This window comes from Ictidomys tridecemlineatus, chromosome 1 (genome assembly GCF_052094955.1).
Source record: "Ictidomys tridecemlineatus isolate mIctTri1 chromosome 1, mIctTri1.hap1, whole genome shotgun sequence".
NCBI lineage: Eukaryota > Metazoa > Chordata > Mammalia > Rodentia > Sciuridae > Ictidomys > Ictidomys tridecemlineatus.
This window is the reverse complement of record NC_135477.1, coordinates 22,675,024-22,691,771: the sequence shown is the minus strand read 5'-3', so window position 1 is coordinate 22,691,771 and position 16,748 is coordinate 22,675,024. Positions and strand designations below refer to the sequence as shown.

Here is a 16,748-nt window from a genome sequence, read left to right as displayed (position 1 = left end):
AAAAAAGAAAAAGAAAAAGAAAAAAGCAAGCATAAGGCCTATCTTAGTAAACAGATTTAGCCTTGTACCCTATTTCAGCCTAATTCAGCAACGAAGAAAAACTAAAACTGGAAAGAAAAAGGGCCCATATTTCCTATAGAGGCTCAGGTGCCCCTTTATGTGCTTTGAAATTCCAATACAGATGATTTTATATTTATTTAATCTTGTACTTATTCCGTCCTATGAATTCTATCTGTATTTTGTCCTCTGTCCTTTCATCAGATCATGCTTCTTAGTGATCCTGAAATGGAAAGCAGCATATTGATCAGCTCAGACGAAGGGGCCACGTATCAAAAGTACCGCCTCACCTTCTACATCCAGAGCCTGCTCTTTCATCCCAAGCAAGAGGACTGGGTGCTGGCCTACAGTTTGGATCAAAAGGTGAACAAATACTGTTTTCATTCTCATCTTGTCACCCGGGTCTCACCCTGTGAAAAGCACTTGTTGGCTCAATTTAGATTTTGGAGAGGAGTCAATGACATTTCTCCATTCCAATCAAGTTGATTTTGTCTGCAGCAAACAACCTTCCTTTCTAGTCTTAAATATCAAAATGTGCAGACTGTTATATTTTGTATATTGGCAATACTTTTTTTTAAATAATTTCACAGTTGTAAAATGATTTTCTCTAAAATATACTAATTTGACCTTATTTCGAGTAGCTCTGTGTAGGAGATATGTTATTATAATAATTTGATTTTGACTATGGTCAACAGAGGTTCAGTAAGGCAAAGGAGTTTGTTCCAAAATCTCAGTTGTGTAGCTGGAGAAGCTAGCATGTAAGAAGCATAAGAACAGGGACTTTAGATTATTCTTCATTGTATTTCCTGCTGTCTCCAGAACCTTCGTACATGCCAAGCTTTTATGTAATAATGTTGCAGAATCAATTAGTGAAAGGGAAGAGATGATTACAAGCACTGCCTTGCATAGAGATATCCACAGAATCACCTTGGTTGAAATAGCTTCTTCTTTCTGCACTCTCAAATCCTAAAATAATTTTTCTTCAGTATGTATTTGAATATGTGATTGTGATTGTGAATTTGTGTGTGTATGTGTGTTTGTGTGTGTGTGATATGTCAGCACCTTTAAACAATAATTTCAACATAACCTTTATATCTCTCATTAACAGAGCCTCATGGTGGGCATCAGGTGCTTAAGGCAATCCCCTAAGGACACCCACATGACATTTGCAGAGCAAAAGCCATTGCAAATACACTTCTTTCATGGCATCAAGTGGATATTGTATGAAAGACTTAGCCAAATGTCAGATAGTCTGTGGGTTTAGATGCTTAGTAGAGCCAGAAATTTTGAAGCTATGTTGAAAAAAAAAAGTAAATTATTTGGATGCTATTAAATGGTTGGATGATTATGTATTTAGATGAAGCTCAGAACTCTTAGCTCAGAACCATAGTTTTTTTTCTAAGGACAAGCTAGATTAGGAGCAATAGAACTCTCATACCAAGTGATTGATAATCCAAATGCAGTGCCTCATGTATATCCAGGCGTATCCTTTTCCCCCATTTCCACAGCACCAAGAACTTCTGGACCATCGCTCATGAAGTACCCTTGTGGATATAATGCCTTCAAAATCCTTTCAGACTTGATGGCTACTTTTTCACTTAGTAAAAATATTTGGAAATGTGGCCGTGGGTGTTGATGGATTTTCCTAATCATACTGCACATTTCCAAATATATTATTCCTTCGGTACTCTTTCTTGTTGACATCTTTTGCTAAAAGTGGCTGAATGTTCTTCAGATCCATAAAGTTTCTAGCCAGTGCCTGCCCATTCTTCTTTTGAATAAATGGTGTGAGGAGCGAGATGAAGTCCCTGGCAATGTTTGCAGAGATGGCATAAAACACCTAGCCCCAGCTATCCAGGTTGCAGAGGAGATTTTCTTCATTCTGGGAGTAATTTAGTGGTTTAGAGTCAAGGAGAGTGATGCTATGCAGCAGCAAATGAAGATGCAAGTGTAGTTGAGATTGATATACAAATGTGTTATTTCAGACTAGAGCCTTCTCTGATGTGCATGTATCTAGGCAGCTGTTTTCTTCTTGAGAAAATGAAAAGTGCTAGTATTAAGGTAACTGCAGCATCAAAGGAAGATGTTTGTGGTGAGGAGTGAATCGATGTTTCCATTATTGTGCCTTTGATGAAATGCACTAGCAATTTCTTTAGAATCGGCAAGGCTATCTCGTTATGTTGTATGTATTACAAAAGACCTAATTGAATGATATTTTTAAAGGGATAATATCCAATTGCTTTACTTTTCAAACTGCTACCCCAAAGCTGCAGGAGACTTGCCAGTAGAGCTCGCTCAGAAAAGACACTGCTGGAAAATTAAGGGACTGTCTTCTGGATAAGGCAGAATTGCAGCTAGAAACTGAGAGATGCCCACAATGGTCTGTTAATTGAAGTGCTGGATGGTGGGTTGTGAGTTAAGTGGGTCTTAGGATACCAGTTGAGGGGTATGGGGGTATGAGATTGGAGTGGGGGGCAAAGATGCTTTGCATCTGACCCCACAGGAGGGGCTTGCCTCTAACTCTTGATGCATCCCAACCATTCAAAGTCCTGTCTTTCCTGACCAGTTGGACTTGGGCCTTTGATTAGTTCCTTCCTTTCTGGCCATCTTCACGAGCTTTCCATTTCCTGTTAATTTCTGTGCCAGCTCCTGCTCTGCCCATCAAATTCTTTACTTAGTAAAGACAAGACATTTATTCTTGGCTTCTTGGCTACAGGAATCTTTGGAGATGTTTTATAAGAATCTTTGCGCTTTAAAATGAAAAAGCAGTGGAAGGCTATGGTTGACCGAATTGGAAATGATATACAAAAAGCGACCCTTCTCCCCTAATTTTGGAACCAAAGCTAACTTTTTTATTTTTTTCCCTAAAGACTGTTGTGCATCGATCAGCTATTTAAGAGGTGGGTTGCTCCATTGTTTCCATCAGCCTCTGTCCTCATTGATAACTAAAACAGCTTACATTGTGATGTTTTGGATTATCTGGAGGACCCAATGATCTTATTAAAAACAGATTGTTTTGAAAGATTTTGAGATGAGTTTTGAAGACAAAGAAATTCTAGAAAAGATAGTTACTATTTTCATTGCTATAGAAGGCTGATTGTTTAAATACTCCTCCTTTTAATAAAGGATGTGGTGCAGTTTTTTTTTCCAAGGGTACATGCTCATGTATTCTCAGATGTATACATTCTAGTACAAGGGGCCTTCCAAGAATAAAGAGTTGAAAATAGCTATTTTTTCTGTGTGAAAGGTAGGATTTCAAAGTTATTGTTATCATTTATCTTCTTGACAAAATGAAATTTTTACCAATACAGCAGGTTTTGGAGGAACTCAATGGGATTCCAGGTTCCATTGTTTGCAGGCCCTTCTGGTCTAGACTGCTCTAGAACAGCCCATCATTTCAATGGCCAAACACACTTTCTGAAACACCAGCATGTATAATGAAGGGTTGCTTTTATAGGAGTTGAAGGGGGTGGTGCATGCAGCTCAGGGTATTTTAGAATACAAATTTATTTTTTATTGACCTTTCATAATCGCACATGTTTATTTGGTACAGTGTAATGTCTCTATTCGTGTATACATTGTGTAATGATCAAATCAAGGCAATTAGCATAGCCATCACTTTGATAATTTGTCATTTCTTTGTGAACTCTGGGATTTTTTGCTGATCACTAGCCAAATTTAATAGTAGCTGGTGGATTGACAAGCTGGCTAAGAAGCTGATGTATGGTTTTAGGATGGTGACTGGCAGTGCTGGGCCCAGCAGAGAGAGGTGGATGGTCCAGCACAGGCTTTGCTAATTGGACCATACCTGAGCAAGGCACTGGTGAACAAGAGTTTATGTGTCTTGTGAAGGGCCTCAGAATTCAAAATTGTCCTTCTGGAATGCTAGACATAGGTGAAGCTGTACCTTTCATTTATATTCTCATTCTCAACAGTCAGACTAATAATTGTAGTCAGATGCTCCTGGATTGGTATGTGATGATAACTTTCTTGGTAGCTACTCGCGGAAACAGGCTTTGTCTCTCCCTACCTGTTGGAGACAAAGCTGTTGGGGATTAACTAGGGATGATCATAGGTTTGGAACTTGTCATCCTTCGGGTAGGGATAGAATGGAAGGGCACGTTTAATTGGAAAAAAAAAAAACACCAAATCATTGTATTTTCCTTAGGTCCTCTTCCATTCTTTGAAAACCCAAGGACCCAACAATAACAACTTAACAGAGGAAAAGTTTATTTAGGGCCTCTTGGTTTCAGAGATATAGTCCATGGTCAGTTGACTCTAGCTCTGGGGCCAAGGTGAGGCAGAACATCATGGCGCAAGGGCACCCCAGAGGAAGAAGGCTTAGGACATGGTAACAAGGAAGCAGAGAGAGAACAAAGTGTCATCCCCAATGACCTTCTGCCTCCTAATGCTCTCAGGATAGAAATTCAACCATGGCAGAGTTTGGGGACAGGGAGCCACAGGTAGGTCCAGAAGTAGAGCAGTGTGGCGTCATGGTTTCTCCTTGTCACCCATCTGCTTCCACCCTGACTTTGTTTAATTGTGTGTGCAGCCCTTTATGTTCATTCCACCACCTTAGCTCCCACCTCTTTGGCCAAATCCTGACTCCAGATTTCTAGTTTTCTAGTTGGACTCAGGAATTGTTTTGCTAGCCCCTTCCTTTGCAAATGTTTCTGGCCTTAGGGTCTATTATATCTACAGGACATGTCTTTTTATTTTTATTCTTTATTTTTATTTTTTTTGGCCTCCATTCTCTGAAGCATTTTGACCTCTCACTCTGGTGGGGTAGCAGCTGGCCGGAGTCTGGGTTATGTTTTAAGCTTTTTATAGCAAGTTGTAGTGTAAGTGCAGAAAAGTGAATGTATTACCGTGAGCCTGAGGAAACTAGCTACTTGAGCAAGAAACTTCCTGAACTCCCTGTTGCTTCTCACATCATCAAAATCTCGTCCTTACTGGAGCCTCCATCAGTTAGGGTCATGTTTAATTTCATGCATATGATTTATGACTGGCTAATCTGGCAAGGGAACAGATAAGATCAATTCCTCAGAATAAAGGTTAGAAAGTAGCAAGTAAGGCAAATTGAAAAGAAGAAATGTTTTAACTGAAAAGCATTAAACATTAAACATTAGAGAATTTGTCTAGGCCAAATGCAGATTAGCTCAGCTAATTAGAAAATTCATAAGGAAACTTTCAAAATTATCCATTTGAAATTAATTTAACAGATTTAATTTTTAAAAATGTGTTCTTTTTCTATACCAGATGGTGGTGAAACTCATGTTCTGAAATAGTATTGATGGGCATGCAAATTAGTTTTCCTTCCTGGAAAATGTCGTGGCAAGGTGTATCAGAAGATGTACATATTCATAACTTGATCCACTGGTTCAGTTACTCACTTCTGAGACTATATCTGTGGAATAATACCCTGAAGCTCTAGGAATAATGATGCTTATCAAAGTCATTTATAATGGGAAAAACTAAGGGACTTTTAACTGAATGCTCACTATCGAAGGAATTTAAGTCATGGAACATGGTATTTGTTGCATCCATTAAAACGGTGGTCACGATGACCATGTATCAACATGGATGTGTATTAATACCTATTAAATATACACATGTTTCATATTACATCCATGATATGTACAAATGCATAAATAATAAATAGTAAGTAAGAAGTACTCTTTGAATACAAGTGTGCAAATAAAAAAAAATAAGACAAAAGAAGGAAGGAAAGAATTTTTTAAAAGTAAGGAAATATTCCAGAATATTAATTGGATTTATTAGGGTGATGGAATTAAATTTGTGAATTTTTTCATACTATTTGTTTTCAAATTTTCCATGATTTCATTATATTGCATTTATAATTTAAAAAAAATCTACAATCTAATCTACCATGAATAGTTTATATTCATTCTAATTATAAAGCAGTGCTCTTAAGAAGATTTTAGGTGTGAATAGGATTGATTTGGGTAAAATCATTTGAACTCATTATTGAAATCCCATCTCAAGAGGCAGCATGTTGTAGAGGAAGATTTCCCTGAAGTGGGAATATACCAAGTCTGGGGTATATCTTTTCCTCCTCTTTGTTTTTTACTATGGTCCCTTTAGAACTGTGAAACTATAGGAGTTTTTTCCCCCCTCCTAACAAAGAGTATGCTTTTGTTTGTTATAACCTCCATCTATATTATTTACAACTTAGCAATAGATACATGTTTTATTATTTACAAGGCACCCAATATAGATAGATGTAAAGGAAGTGATTTATTTTGGAGGTTTTTCAGATGAATTTTCCAGCTGTATCCCAAAATTGAATTAGCGTTTGCTTATTGGATGTGACAGGTATAATGGGAATATACTGTGGCAGCCAAGGGGTGTAGACACAGCCAGTGAGTTGAGGCTTGTACCTTATAGCTGCTCCTGCCCTGTGTTGCATTACGCAGAGTTGGGCATATAGCTTTTTCTTGGAAATGAGATATATGTCCTTAAGTACCTTCTGTTTTGTGAGTGCTGAAGTGCTTTCATATACATTATTACATTGAATTCTCCTAGGTGTCAGCAAGGTGGATATTATTTCCGAGTTACAGATGAACAGATGACTCTAAAAGGTGATGCTAACTTGCTCAAGAACACACAGCCAGGTGAGAGGCCTGGCCTGCTCTCTGCTCTCTCTCCTGGGTCTGGCTGTGTTTTGACCACCACACCACTCTCCCTGGTAGATAGACAGCCTTGCAGTTGCCTTGGAACCGACCTCTACGGGGCCCCTTTATACTGAACCACAGACCTGGGGAGCATTGCTATAGCCACACAATAAAATCAGCCAGGCCCCCCGACCAAACCTTCCAATGAACGCAGTGTTCATTTGGCTCACTTCTCAACTGATGTCACTGTCTGGATGGAATCTTGAGGAGAGAACCTATCAGATGGCTGACCGATGACAAGGCATAGGACTAGTTAATTCTTCATAGGGCAAAAACAAAACAAAACAAAAAAAGTCCACATCACGGCAGGGCAGTTGTGTTTCTTCCCATTAATTTGCTCCAGTCTTTGAGTTATTATATAGATTAAACCAAAGCATTTGTCACTTAAAAAGGTAATACTATGATCTGAAGTTTTTTAAGGAAGCTTATGGAGACAACATCTTTAATATGGTAATGAAGATAGAAGTTGAAATCATTTAACTTCATTTACAAATCATGAATATGTATTATGCTTTAAATGAAAAGAAGGACTAAAACAGATATAGTGTTTGTTCAATTTGCTAAAGAGAAGACAATTTGTCAAGATTTTTTTCCCTCAAAACTCAAGCAATATGCAAATGTAGGAAAATCAGACCCCCATGTTAATTCCATGGCATGATGAATATTTTTATAATCCTAATTAGTACCAGTCATTTAGTCTAGCAATTTCCCCCAATCTAGCCAATTTGAAATTAAAATAGATGCCTTGATTACAAAACTCATTAGCAAAGAAGCACCCTTCTCACTAACCAGTTCATTTAAAATGCACAAACTGAATGAAGTGTGGAACACTAGTGTTGTCAATTGGCATAAGTGAAGTGAGTCTTAATTGGAAGCATTGTGAAGTATTTGTATTGCTGCATGTTTCATTGCAGTATAATATATCATTCATTAAATGTAACAAAAGCAACTTTTAAATGGTTTAATTAAGCAGAGTTTGTGCTCTTGGTAATTTTTATAAAGTAGAAAGTCACAATTGTTTGCATGTGAAGTACTGATGGGTATTAATGTCAGGAAGATGAAGTCTGACTCTGCATTTATCACTCTGATTATGCAAAGAATGGCAGGTTTAATGTGAGAGGAGAAAATTAAATTATAGAACATTGACTCTTTATTTAACAGTACCCGCATGCACATTGTTCTCGTGAATTTTGACGTGGGATGTCCAGAATTGTTTGATTTGTGGCTGGGAAGGGAGGGGGAGGACCTCGCAAAGGAATGGGAGTGGAATAGAAGGAGAAAATAACAGTTGGGGAATTTCTCTTTTTGTGATTCTTTTTTAATCAAAGGAGGAGGTAGTAGGTGGAGAGAAACTCCATCCAATATATTTTCATCTACTCAAAAGAGCAATAGAGATGTGTAGAAGTGCAGATTGTTGTTCTAAGGAAAATGTGGTAGAAGTGGGAGAGAGGGAGGAAACGGGCTCCCGCCTAGGGAAATGCTGCAGGAGGAATCACAGAAATCCTACGCTGGGACCAGATAGCAGGGAGTTCAAGGCCAGTGTTTCCCTCGAAGAGGCTATGGGATGGGTGGTAATAGTGGCAGTTCTGTGGGCATAAGATATGGGGTGGTGTTCCATTGATGTTTATCCAGATGTCAGCTGTTGCCTCATAGTTATGGCTTTTTTTGGCCCCACATCAACAAAGATGTAAAACTCAGCCATATCACTCTGACTTCCATCAGAAATCCAATTTTAGCAGACAATATTAATGCTCTGCTTATATCCATTTGGTATTTTCTCTCTTGTGTGCTCCCAGGGACTTCTGATTGCCAATATTTGCACTTCTTTCCCCAAAGCCCCTTGAAGCTTCTCCACCCCCTCTGTACAGCAAGCTTTCGATATGTCAAGGAATTAACATCTGGGAACAGCCCTTAACAAATGTCTAACAGAATTTGGTGTGTAAATACCCCAGCCCCCTCGCTCTTGTGTGGGATAACTCTGAAATCAGGGGACAGGGTGGCACAAGAGAAAAGATGCCACCCAAACCACGGAGGCCACTGGAAAGGACTTTGAGGGAATAGAAAGAACCTAAAAGAAGACTCAGATGGCAACTTATTTTTGTCTGACTATTTGATTTTTAGAAACTAGATTTGTTTTGATTTTTTGTGTTTTATTTTTTGCCGTTCCTTTGCATTTGAAAATGTCAGTAAGATCTCAGATGTGCCAGAAGTTACGGGAAAAAAAGTTTGGTTGACTTGATCGTGTTCCAGGTCTTCTTAATCATTGGCTCAGTCGTTGGCATCATTGGCTTCCCCTTAACTTGCAGGATGAAGTGAAAACCTACAGCTCAGCTCATAGACGGTTGTAGCTTGGATCCTAACTTTCTACCTCCTCTTCTCAAGTACTCATTTCCCTCATAGGAGAAGGACTGTGTCTTCCTGTTTGGCACTGAAACGCCCTGGCGTCAATGCTTCCCTTTGGCAGTCCTTTCCCCCTCTTCATCTGGCTAGCCCTATTTGCCTTTCATAACTCAAAGCAAATAAGACTTTCTAGAGAAAAATTCACCTAGGCCAACTCTATGAAACCTTAACTACCCTTCTTATATTCTTCTTATATTTTAAAAAGAAAACCCAGAAAGAAGCTATTTTCCTTTTTAGCATACTCAGAAAATTTTTGTTTTGTAGTTTTACCTTTTATTATTATTATTATTATTTTTTTAAGTATGTTAGAGGCAACAAAAATTTTTCTCTGTGTTTAGGGCATTCAAAGATCTTAAATGGTCCCTGGGCAAGAGATAAAGGTACTAATTGTCGAGTTGAAAGGCAAAAGGAGAAACCTTAGAGTGATCTGAAAATAGAATCAGATTTCGCGATTGCCTAGAAGTCCCAGAGGAGGGCAGGCAACTACTAACCCTGACCGTGACAAAACCCAGAAGGATACCATTGATCGCACAGTCTGATTGCCCATGGCCCGGGGCTCTGCCCATGGCCCGTTTCTTTACCGACAGAAGACTTGCTTATTTCCCACATGCACTGAGTGGTTGAGGGCAAGCCCTGGTAGGCCTGTTGCCAGGGTGTACTAGAGAGGGGATAATCCTTTTTTTTTTTTTTTTTTTTTTGTGGCTGCTTTTCCGTTAGCTGCTTTCCTGACATTTTGCCCCACGCTTCCCTTGGCTGCTCCAAGTGCTGGAGGCAGCAGTGGCTGTCTAAGTCAGTTATTGAAACAAGGCTTTTTAAAATGAAGACTTTTTAATTTGAAGTAGTTGCTGGAGATACCAGGGTTGTAATCTCGAAGCTTTGTAATAGGTGGCTGGGGAGTGAGTGAGGGGAAAAAAAGATATATTAACTTTTCTTTCTTCAAACACTGTTGTGCTAATATTGGGCCTGAATGTTTTCATAATTAAGATGCTGAAAGGTGGCTGAGAAGTCCACTCTTTCTCTCATCGGTCTTAGCCTGGATGGTCTCCTGGGCCTTAGGGCCCCAAGGATCTAGTCCCTGAAGGAAGCATCCAGGTTTTACCAGTAGATCATTACTCTGATCTACATACCCTAAGGTTCAGACAGTCACTTTCCCTTTCATGATGCTGAAAATGTGAGGTTAATCAGCAGGTAAAAAGCTGATATCATTCATTTAATTCCTTTTACAGATGTTCCAGTGTAATCACTCAAAATAACTGAAAATTATGCCACATTTCCCCCCAAGTAACTCACTTCTCATTATCAGAGTCTAACAAATCCTAACAAATATTTACATTAAATACTCAAACGATTTTTTTTCTCTGAGTGAATATTAGTAAAATATACGGAATAAAGAAGAAAGAAATATAGAAAGCAAAACCCATCTCCTACTTTTTGGTACATAGCATTGAGAGTGTCAAAAACTTGCTCTTGGCTAGAGGTGAGGCTCAGTGACAGTGTGTGTGCTTAGCATGCAGAGGCATTGGGTTTGATACCCAACACCAAAACAAAACAAAAAGAGCCCTTATCCTTTGTTACCTACATACCAAGTGAATATTGTATTCAACAAAAACGTATCAAGCACTAACCATATACCAGGAGATAATGTGCAGTAATGGATACTGATACTCATCAGTGCATTAGTGCAAAGAGAAAGCCCCATCACGTGAGCCAATGATGGCAATTGGGATAAGTGCCACCAAATAGAAGGATAGATTATCTGTGTGCATTGGGGAGTAGGTCTGACCTAGCTTAAAAAATGTTTGCTCTAATTACTGTATCAAAGAATAAAGGTATTCTCTTGGAGCTACACAGTTTGAGTCTTATAAATATTGATTAAAATAAAACAAGGGTCACTTTATGAGTTGACTTTAGATTCTTATAAACAATTTCATTGAGATCTAATTAGCATCCTGAGACTGCACAAGTTATAGTATACAAATTTGATAAAGTCTTGACACGAATGCTTACGTGAGATCATCACTGCAGTAAAGAATGTGAACAAATCTGTCACCCCAAAGTTTCCTTGTGCTCCTACCTGGTTCTTTCCTCCCCTTCTCTATCCCTCACCATATTCAAAGTTGGGGATTTGTTTTCAGGCACTAGAAGCCGGTTTGCATTCTCTAGAATTTTACATACAGGCACTGAATTCTTGCGTGTTTTCTTTTTCTTATAATTATTTTGAGATTCGTCTATGTTGTACATATCAATAGTTTCTTTTATTTTTATTTATTTTTTGGTAGTATTAGATTGCATGGATATACTACAATTGGTTTATCTAGTCACGTGTGAGAGAATATTTGAGTTGAATCCAAGTTTTGGCTATTAAAAATAAAGTTGCTATGAAAAATTCATGAACAAGTTCTTGTATGGCTTATGTTTTCATTTCTCTAAGGCAAGTTGGTATAGTGGAATGACTAGCCTGTATGCTAGATGTAGTTACGAATTTTTAACAAAAGTTTAAACTGTATTCTAAAGTGGTTGTACACTTTTCTACTAGGAGTATGTGAGAGATGCAGTTTTTATATATCCTCACCAATGCTTGGAATGCTAATCTTTGTAATTTGAACCTTTCTAATATAGTAGTGATATCTCATTGTGGTTTAATTTTCATTCTCCCACTGACTGAAGACCTTGAAAATCATGTGTTTATTTGAGAATCATGTGTTTATTTGCTATTTATATACTTCCTTTAGTGAAGATTTTGCCCAATTTAAAATTGGGTCGCTGGTATTCTTATTGAGTATTGAGAGTCTTTCTTTATTCTAGATAAAAGTCCTTTATCAAATATGTAGTTTACAGTATTTTCTCCAATATCACAGCTTGTCTTCTGATTCTCTTAAGAGAGTATTTCAATGAAAACATATCATAAAGTACATATTGCCATTTTTTTGGTTCATATTTTTGATGTTAGATTTGAAAAATACTTTACTAATTTACTGTCATAGAGATTTTTTCTGCTTTTTACTAGATACTGCTATAGTTTCATGTTTATATTTATATCTATTATCCATTTTATATATGATGTGAAGTAGGGATCAAGGTTTATTATTATTATTGCATATGGATAGCAAATTGTTCCAACATCATTTCTTGAAAAGGCTATTCTTTCATCATTGAATAACTTCTATACTTTTGTCAAAAAATCGATTGGCTATATATTTGAAGAACTATTTCTGGACTCTATTCTCTTCCATTGATCTATTTGCTTAGCTTGACACCAATGTCACATTATCTTGATTTCTTGGCCATTGTGGTAATTTGCATTTTCAAATGAATTTGGGAATCAATTTTTCAATTTCTGTTACCACCAAAAGCGTCCTGAAATTTTAATTTGGATTGCATTAAGTATATAGACCAATTTGAGAGGAACTGACATTTTAAAGTTATGAAGTCATCTGATCTATGAACACAGTTTATCTTCCTCTTTGTTTAGGTTTCCTTCAGTTTATTACTAAGAAATATTACACAGTAATATTTTATTCTTTTCAGTTTATAGATCTTGAACCTCTTTTGCCAGATTTATCCCTAAGCATTTCACAAATTTGATTTTTTGAGTGATAATTTTTAAAGGTCCTGATTTTTTTGTTGCTAGTACATATAACAAATAGAAAGAAAAGTCAATAATGATATAAGAGAATTGTACAATGTAGTGAACTAGCTTGACTTAAATGTTTTCTCTAGAACACCTCCTGCAACAGAGCACACTTACTTCCTAAAGCTTTTGGAACATTTACCAAGATAGGCCATATTCTGAACACTTTGTGACTCAGTACAAATATTACATCTCTTAAGTTGTAAAGGAGAATGATTTTACTAATTTCAGAGATGTGTGGAAATTAACTGATATGTGAGAAACTATTTTGAAGCTGATAGAGGGATTTTGACAGATAAGAATTAAGCACAGAAAAGAATATTTACTACCAAAGTGTGACTTCAGGTCTAAAGACCTATGATTTCCCATTCCATTGAAGAGAAAAAGTTTACTTCAAAATAATTTCTAGTGATACTCTGGATTTCAGAAGTGACTATGGTGTTATTTCCTTTTGCATCTCAAATTTTCTTGATTTGGGTTTTTGTTAACTTTCTTTTGATTGATTTGGCTAGGAGTTTATCAATCTTTTTTATCTGTCCAAAGAACCAACTCTTTGTTGAAATGCAAGGTTGGTTCAAAATATTCAAATCAATAAATATAATTCTCTAGGTAATTAGAATTAAGGACAAGATTCATATGATTATCTCAATAGATGAAGAAAGACCTCTGATAAAATCCAGCATTCATTTATGTTAAAAACAATGGAGAAACCAGGCATATGAAGAGCTTACCTCAACATAATGAAGGTTATATATGGAAGCCCAAAGCCAATGTTATACTGAAGAAAAACTGAAAGCAATTTTTTTTTCTAAAATCAGGAAGACGATAAGGATGTCCACTCTCACAACTCCTATTCAATATAGTCCTTGAGACTAGCCAGAGCAATCAGGCAAGAGAAGGAAATAAAGGATACAAAAAGGAAAGGAAGAAGTTTAGTTATCCATTTGCTAATGACATGATCCTATATCTAGAAGACCCAAGAACTCCACTAGAAGACTTCTAAAGCTGATAGGCAAGTTCACCGAAATAGCAGGATAGAAGACAGATATTCACAAATCAAGCTTTCCTATACTCCAATAGTGATTCTGCTGAGAAAGAAATCAGGAAAACCATTCCATTCACAAAAGCCTAATAAAATGAAATAAAATACTTGGAAATTAATCTAATTAAGTAGATAAAAGATCTCTACAATAAAAACTACAGAACACTGAAGAAATTAAAGAAAACCTTAGAAGATGGAAAGACCTCCCATGTTCTTGGCTAGGCAGAATTAATATTGTTAAAATGGACATACTTTCAAAAGAATTACTCAGATTCAATACAATCTCCACTAAAATGCCAATAACATTCTTCAGAGAACTAGAAAAAAGAATCCTAAAATTCATTCAGAGGAATAAAAGATCCCAAATAGCAAAGCCATCTTGAACAAGAAGAGTGATATCTTCTTGTGCATCACAATGCACGATCTCAAAATACACTCTAGAACTAAAGTAACAAAAACAGCATGGTAATGGCATAAAAACTGTGGAAGCAATCACATTCCCTTCAATAAATGAATGGATAAAGAAACTATGGTACATAAACACAATGGGATAGTACTCAACCTTAAAAGAGAATAAAATTATGGCATTTGCAGGTAAATGGATGGAGTTGGAGAATAGCATGTTAAGTGAAGTAAGCCAATCCCCAAAATCCAAAGGCTGAATGTTCTTTCTGACAGGTGGATGCTGATCCATGATAGGAGCAGGGGGTGGGGCATGGGAAAAAATGGAAGAACTTTAATTAGACAAAGGTGAGGGGGTATAGGGGCAGGATTGTATATGATGTAGCGTCACATTATATGTGCAGTCATACATGTACCTAGGGTAATAATGTCTATCTCATTTTTGCAAGTCTCAGGAGATGTATGACTGCACATATAGTGTGACACTACATCATATATAATCAGAGAAATGAAAAGTTGTGCTGCAGTTGTGTACAATGAATCAAATGCATTCTGCTGTCATAAATAACTAATTAGGATAAATAAATAAATTAATTAATAAAAAATAGACATGAAGACCAGTGCAGCATAATAGAGGACATAGAAACAAACCCATCTGATATTTGACAAAGATGCCAAATATACATATACATATATGTGTGTGTGTGAACATATATGTATAGGTATATATATATATATATATATATATATATATATTCTATGAAGCCAGTATAAATATGTATACACACATATACATTATACACACACACATACACACACACACACACATATGTTGGAGAAAAGACAGTCTTTTAAACAAATAGTACTGGGAAAACTGATAACCATATGTAGAAGAATGGAATTCCGGTCTCTCACCCTGTACAAAAGTCAAATCAAAATTAATCAAAGATGTAGGAATGGCAGCAGAAACTATGTGACTACTAGAAGAAAACTTTGCAACACTATGTAACATATTGTGCAGGCACCAACTTCTTCCACAAGACCCTGAAAACTCAAGAAATAAAACTAAGAATCAATAAGTAAGAGGGCATTTAATAAAAAAATTTCTGCACAGAAAAGGAAATGATAAAGAGCATGAAGAAAGATTCTTCAGAATGGGAGAAAATATTTACCAGCTAGTACTCTGACAGGGGATTAATATGCAGAATATATGAAGAACTCAAGAAGCTTAACACCAAAAAACCCAAGTAACCCAATCAATAAATGTGCAAAAGAGCTAAATTGACATTATCAAAAGAAGAAACACAAATGGCCAACAAATATATGAAAAAGTTTTCAATGTCCCTAGCAATCAAGGAACTACAAATAAAAATTACACTGAGATTTCATTCATTCCAGTCAGAAACAATTATCAAGAATACGAATAATAGATATTGGCAAGGATGTGGAGAAAAACTCATACTCATACATTGTTGATGGGTCTGTAAATTAGTATAACCACTTTAGAAAGCAATATGGAGATTCCTCAAAAAACTAGGAATGGAACCACCATATGACCCACCTATCCTACTCCTAGGTATGTATCAAAAAAACTCAACTTTTTAAAACTCTTTTAGCTTATCCCTGAACAAAGCCAAATTAGCACATAACAGAGATATAGAGATATTCTGGCAGTGCACACAGCCCAAGCCAACTGGTGAAGGTGAGAAAGACTGGTATCCTTAGATTAGCAAGTAGTTTACTTTGGCACAAAGTACATGATGGTAAAAACAAAATGTGGTCAGAGAGTCTGAGATATCTGACAGTCTAACGATGGGTATTTGGGTACTATTTGGGGGAATATGTGCTTTGTTTTACAGAGAAGGCAAATAGTTCCCTTTTTGATTTTTAAAATTAGTTATTATTGCCATTGTACAAATGTATGGGGCAAAGTATGATAATTCGATACATGTGTACAGTATATAAAGGTCAAATGAGGGTTTTCAATGTTTCCATTTCCTTAAACATTTCTCTTAAAATGTCTACCTGGAAGTTAGGAACTAAAAAATACCAAGGGCTATTTGAGTAGATAATTTATTTCCCATGAACTCATCCTTGAATACCTAAAGGGCATCCTCACTTTTACTTTTCATTTCTTTCATGTGAATTCTACACTTGTTTCAGAACTTTGGGTGTGAAGGTTTCTCTCTGACAGAGTTTCTCTTGTGCTGGACTTGAGCTTTCCATTGATACCCTTTCCATTGATATCACAATCAGGAAATCAAGAGTAGTGCAAGCAATACTGACTCCAACACCTCTGCTGTTGCAGTTAGTCATAGAGAACATCTCTTTGTAGATGTTTGCAGTACTTGGGAAAAAGAGAGGGCACATCAAGGACTGATGGCGAGAAAGACGGATAGGTATATATTTTGTTGTCTTGCCTTCTGTCCCTTCAGGTTATCTCTATAGTCTTTAAATTATGCAACATCCAGTATAGTCTTCACTAGTCTTCTGTTCTTCGCTGTTTGTTTCTGTGTATTTC

At 36.7% G+C, this 16,748-nt stretch overlaps 1 protein-coding gene across 2 annotated transcripts in view; it reads left to right on the top strand.

Moving 5' to 3' along the window:
- Sorcs3 (sortilin related VPS10 domain containing receptor 3) overlaps positions 1–16,748 on the top strand; it is a 570,611-nt gene that overhangs the window by 299,282 nt on the left and 254,581 nt on the right. The window contains exon 4 of one of the 2 annotated variants that reach the window (XM_005333579.5): positions 262–420. The exons of the other annotated variant lie outside the window; for it this stretch is intronic. Within the exon in view, the coding sequence (XP_005333636.2) occupies positions 262–420 (159 nt within the window). The remainder of the gene's footprint in view (positions 1–261; positions 421–16,748) is intronic. 2 annotated transcript variants of the gene reach the window in all.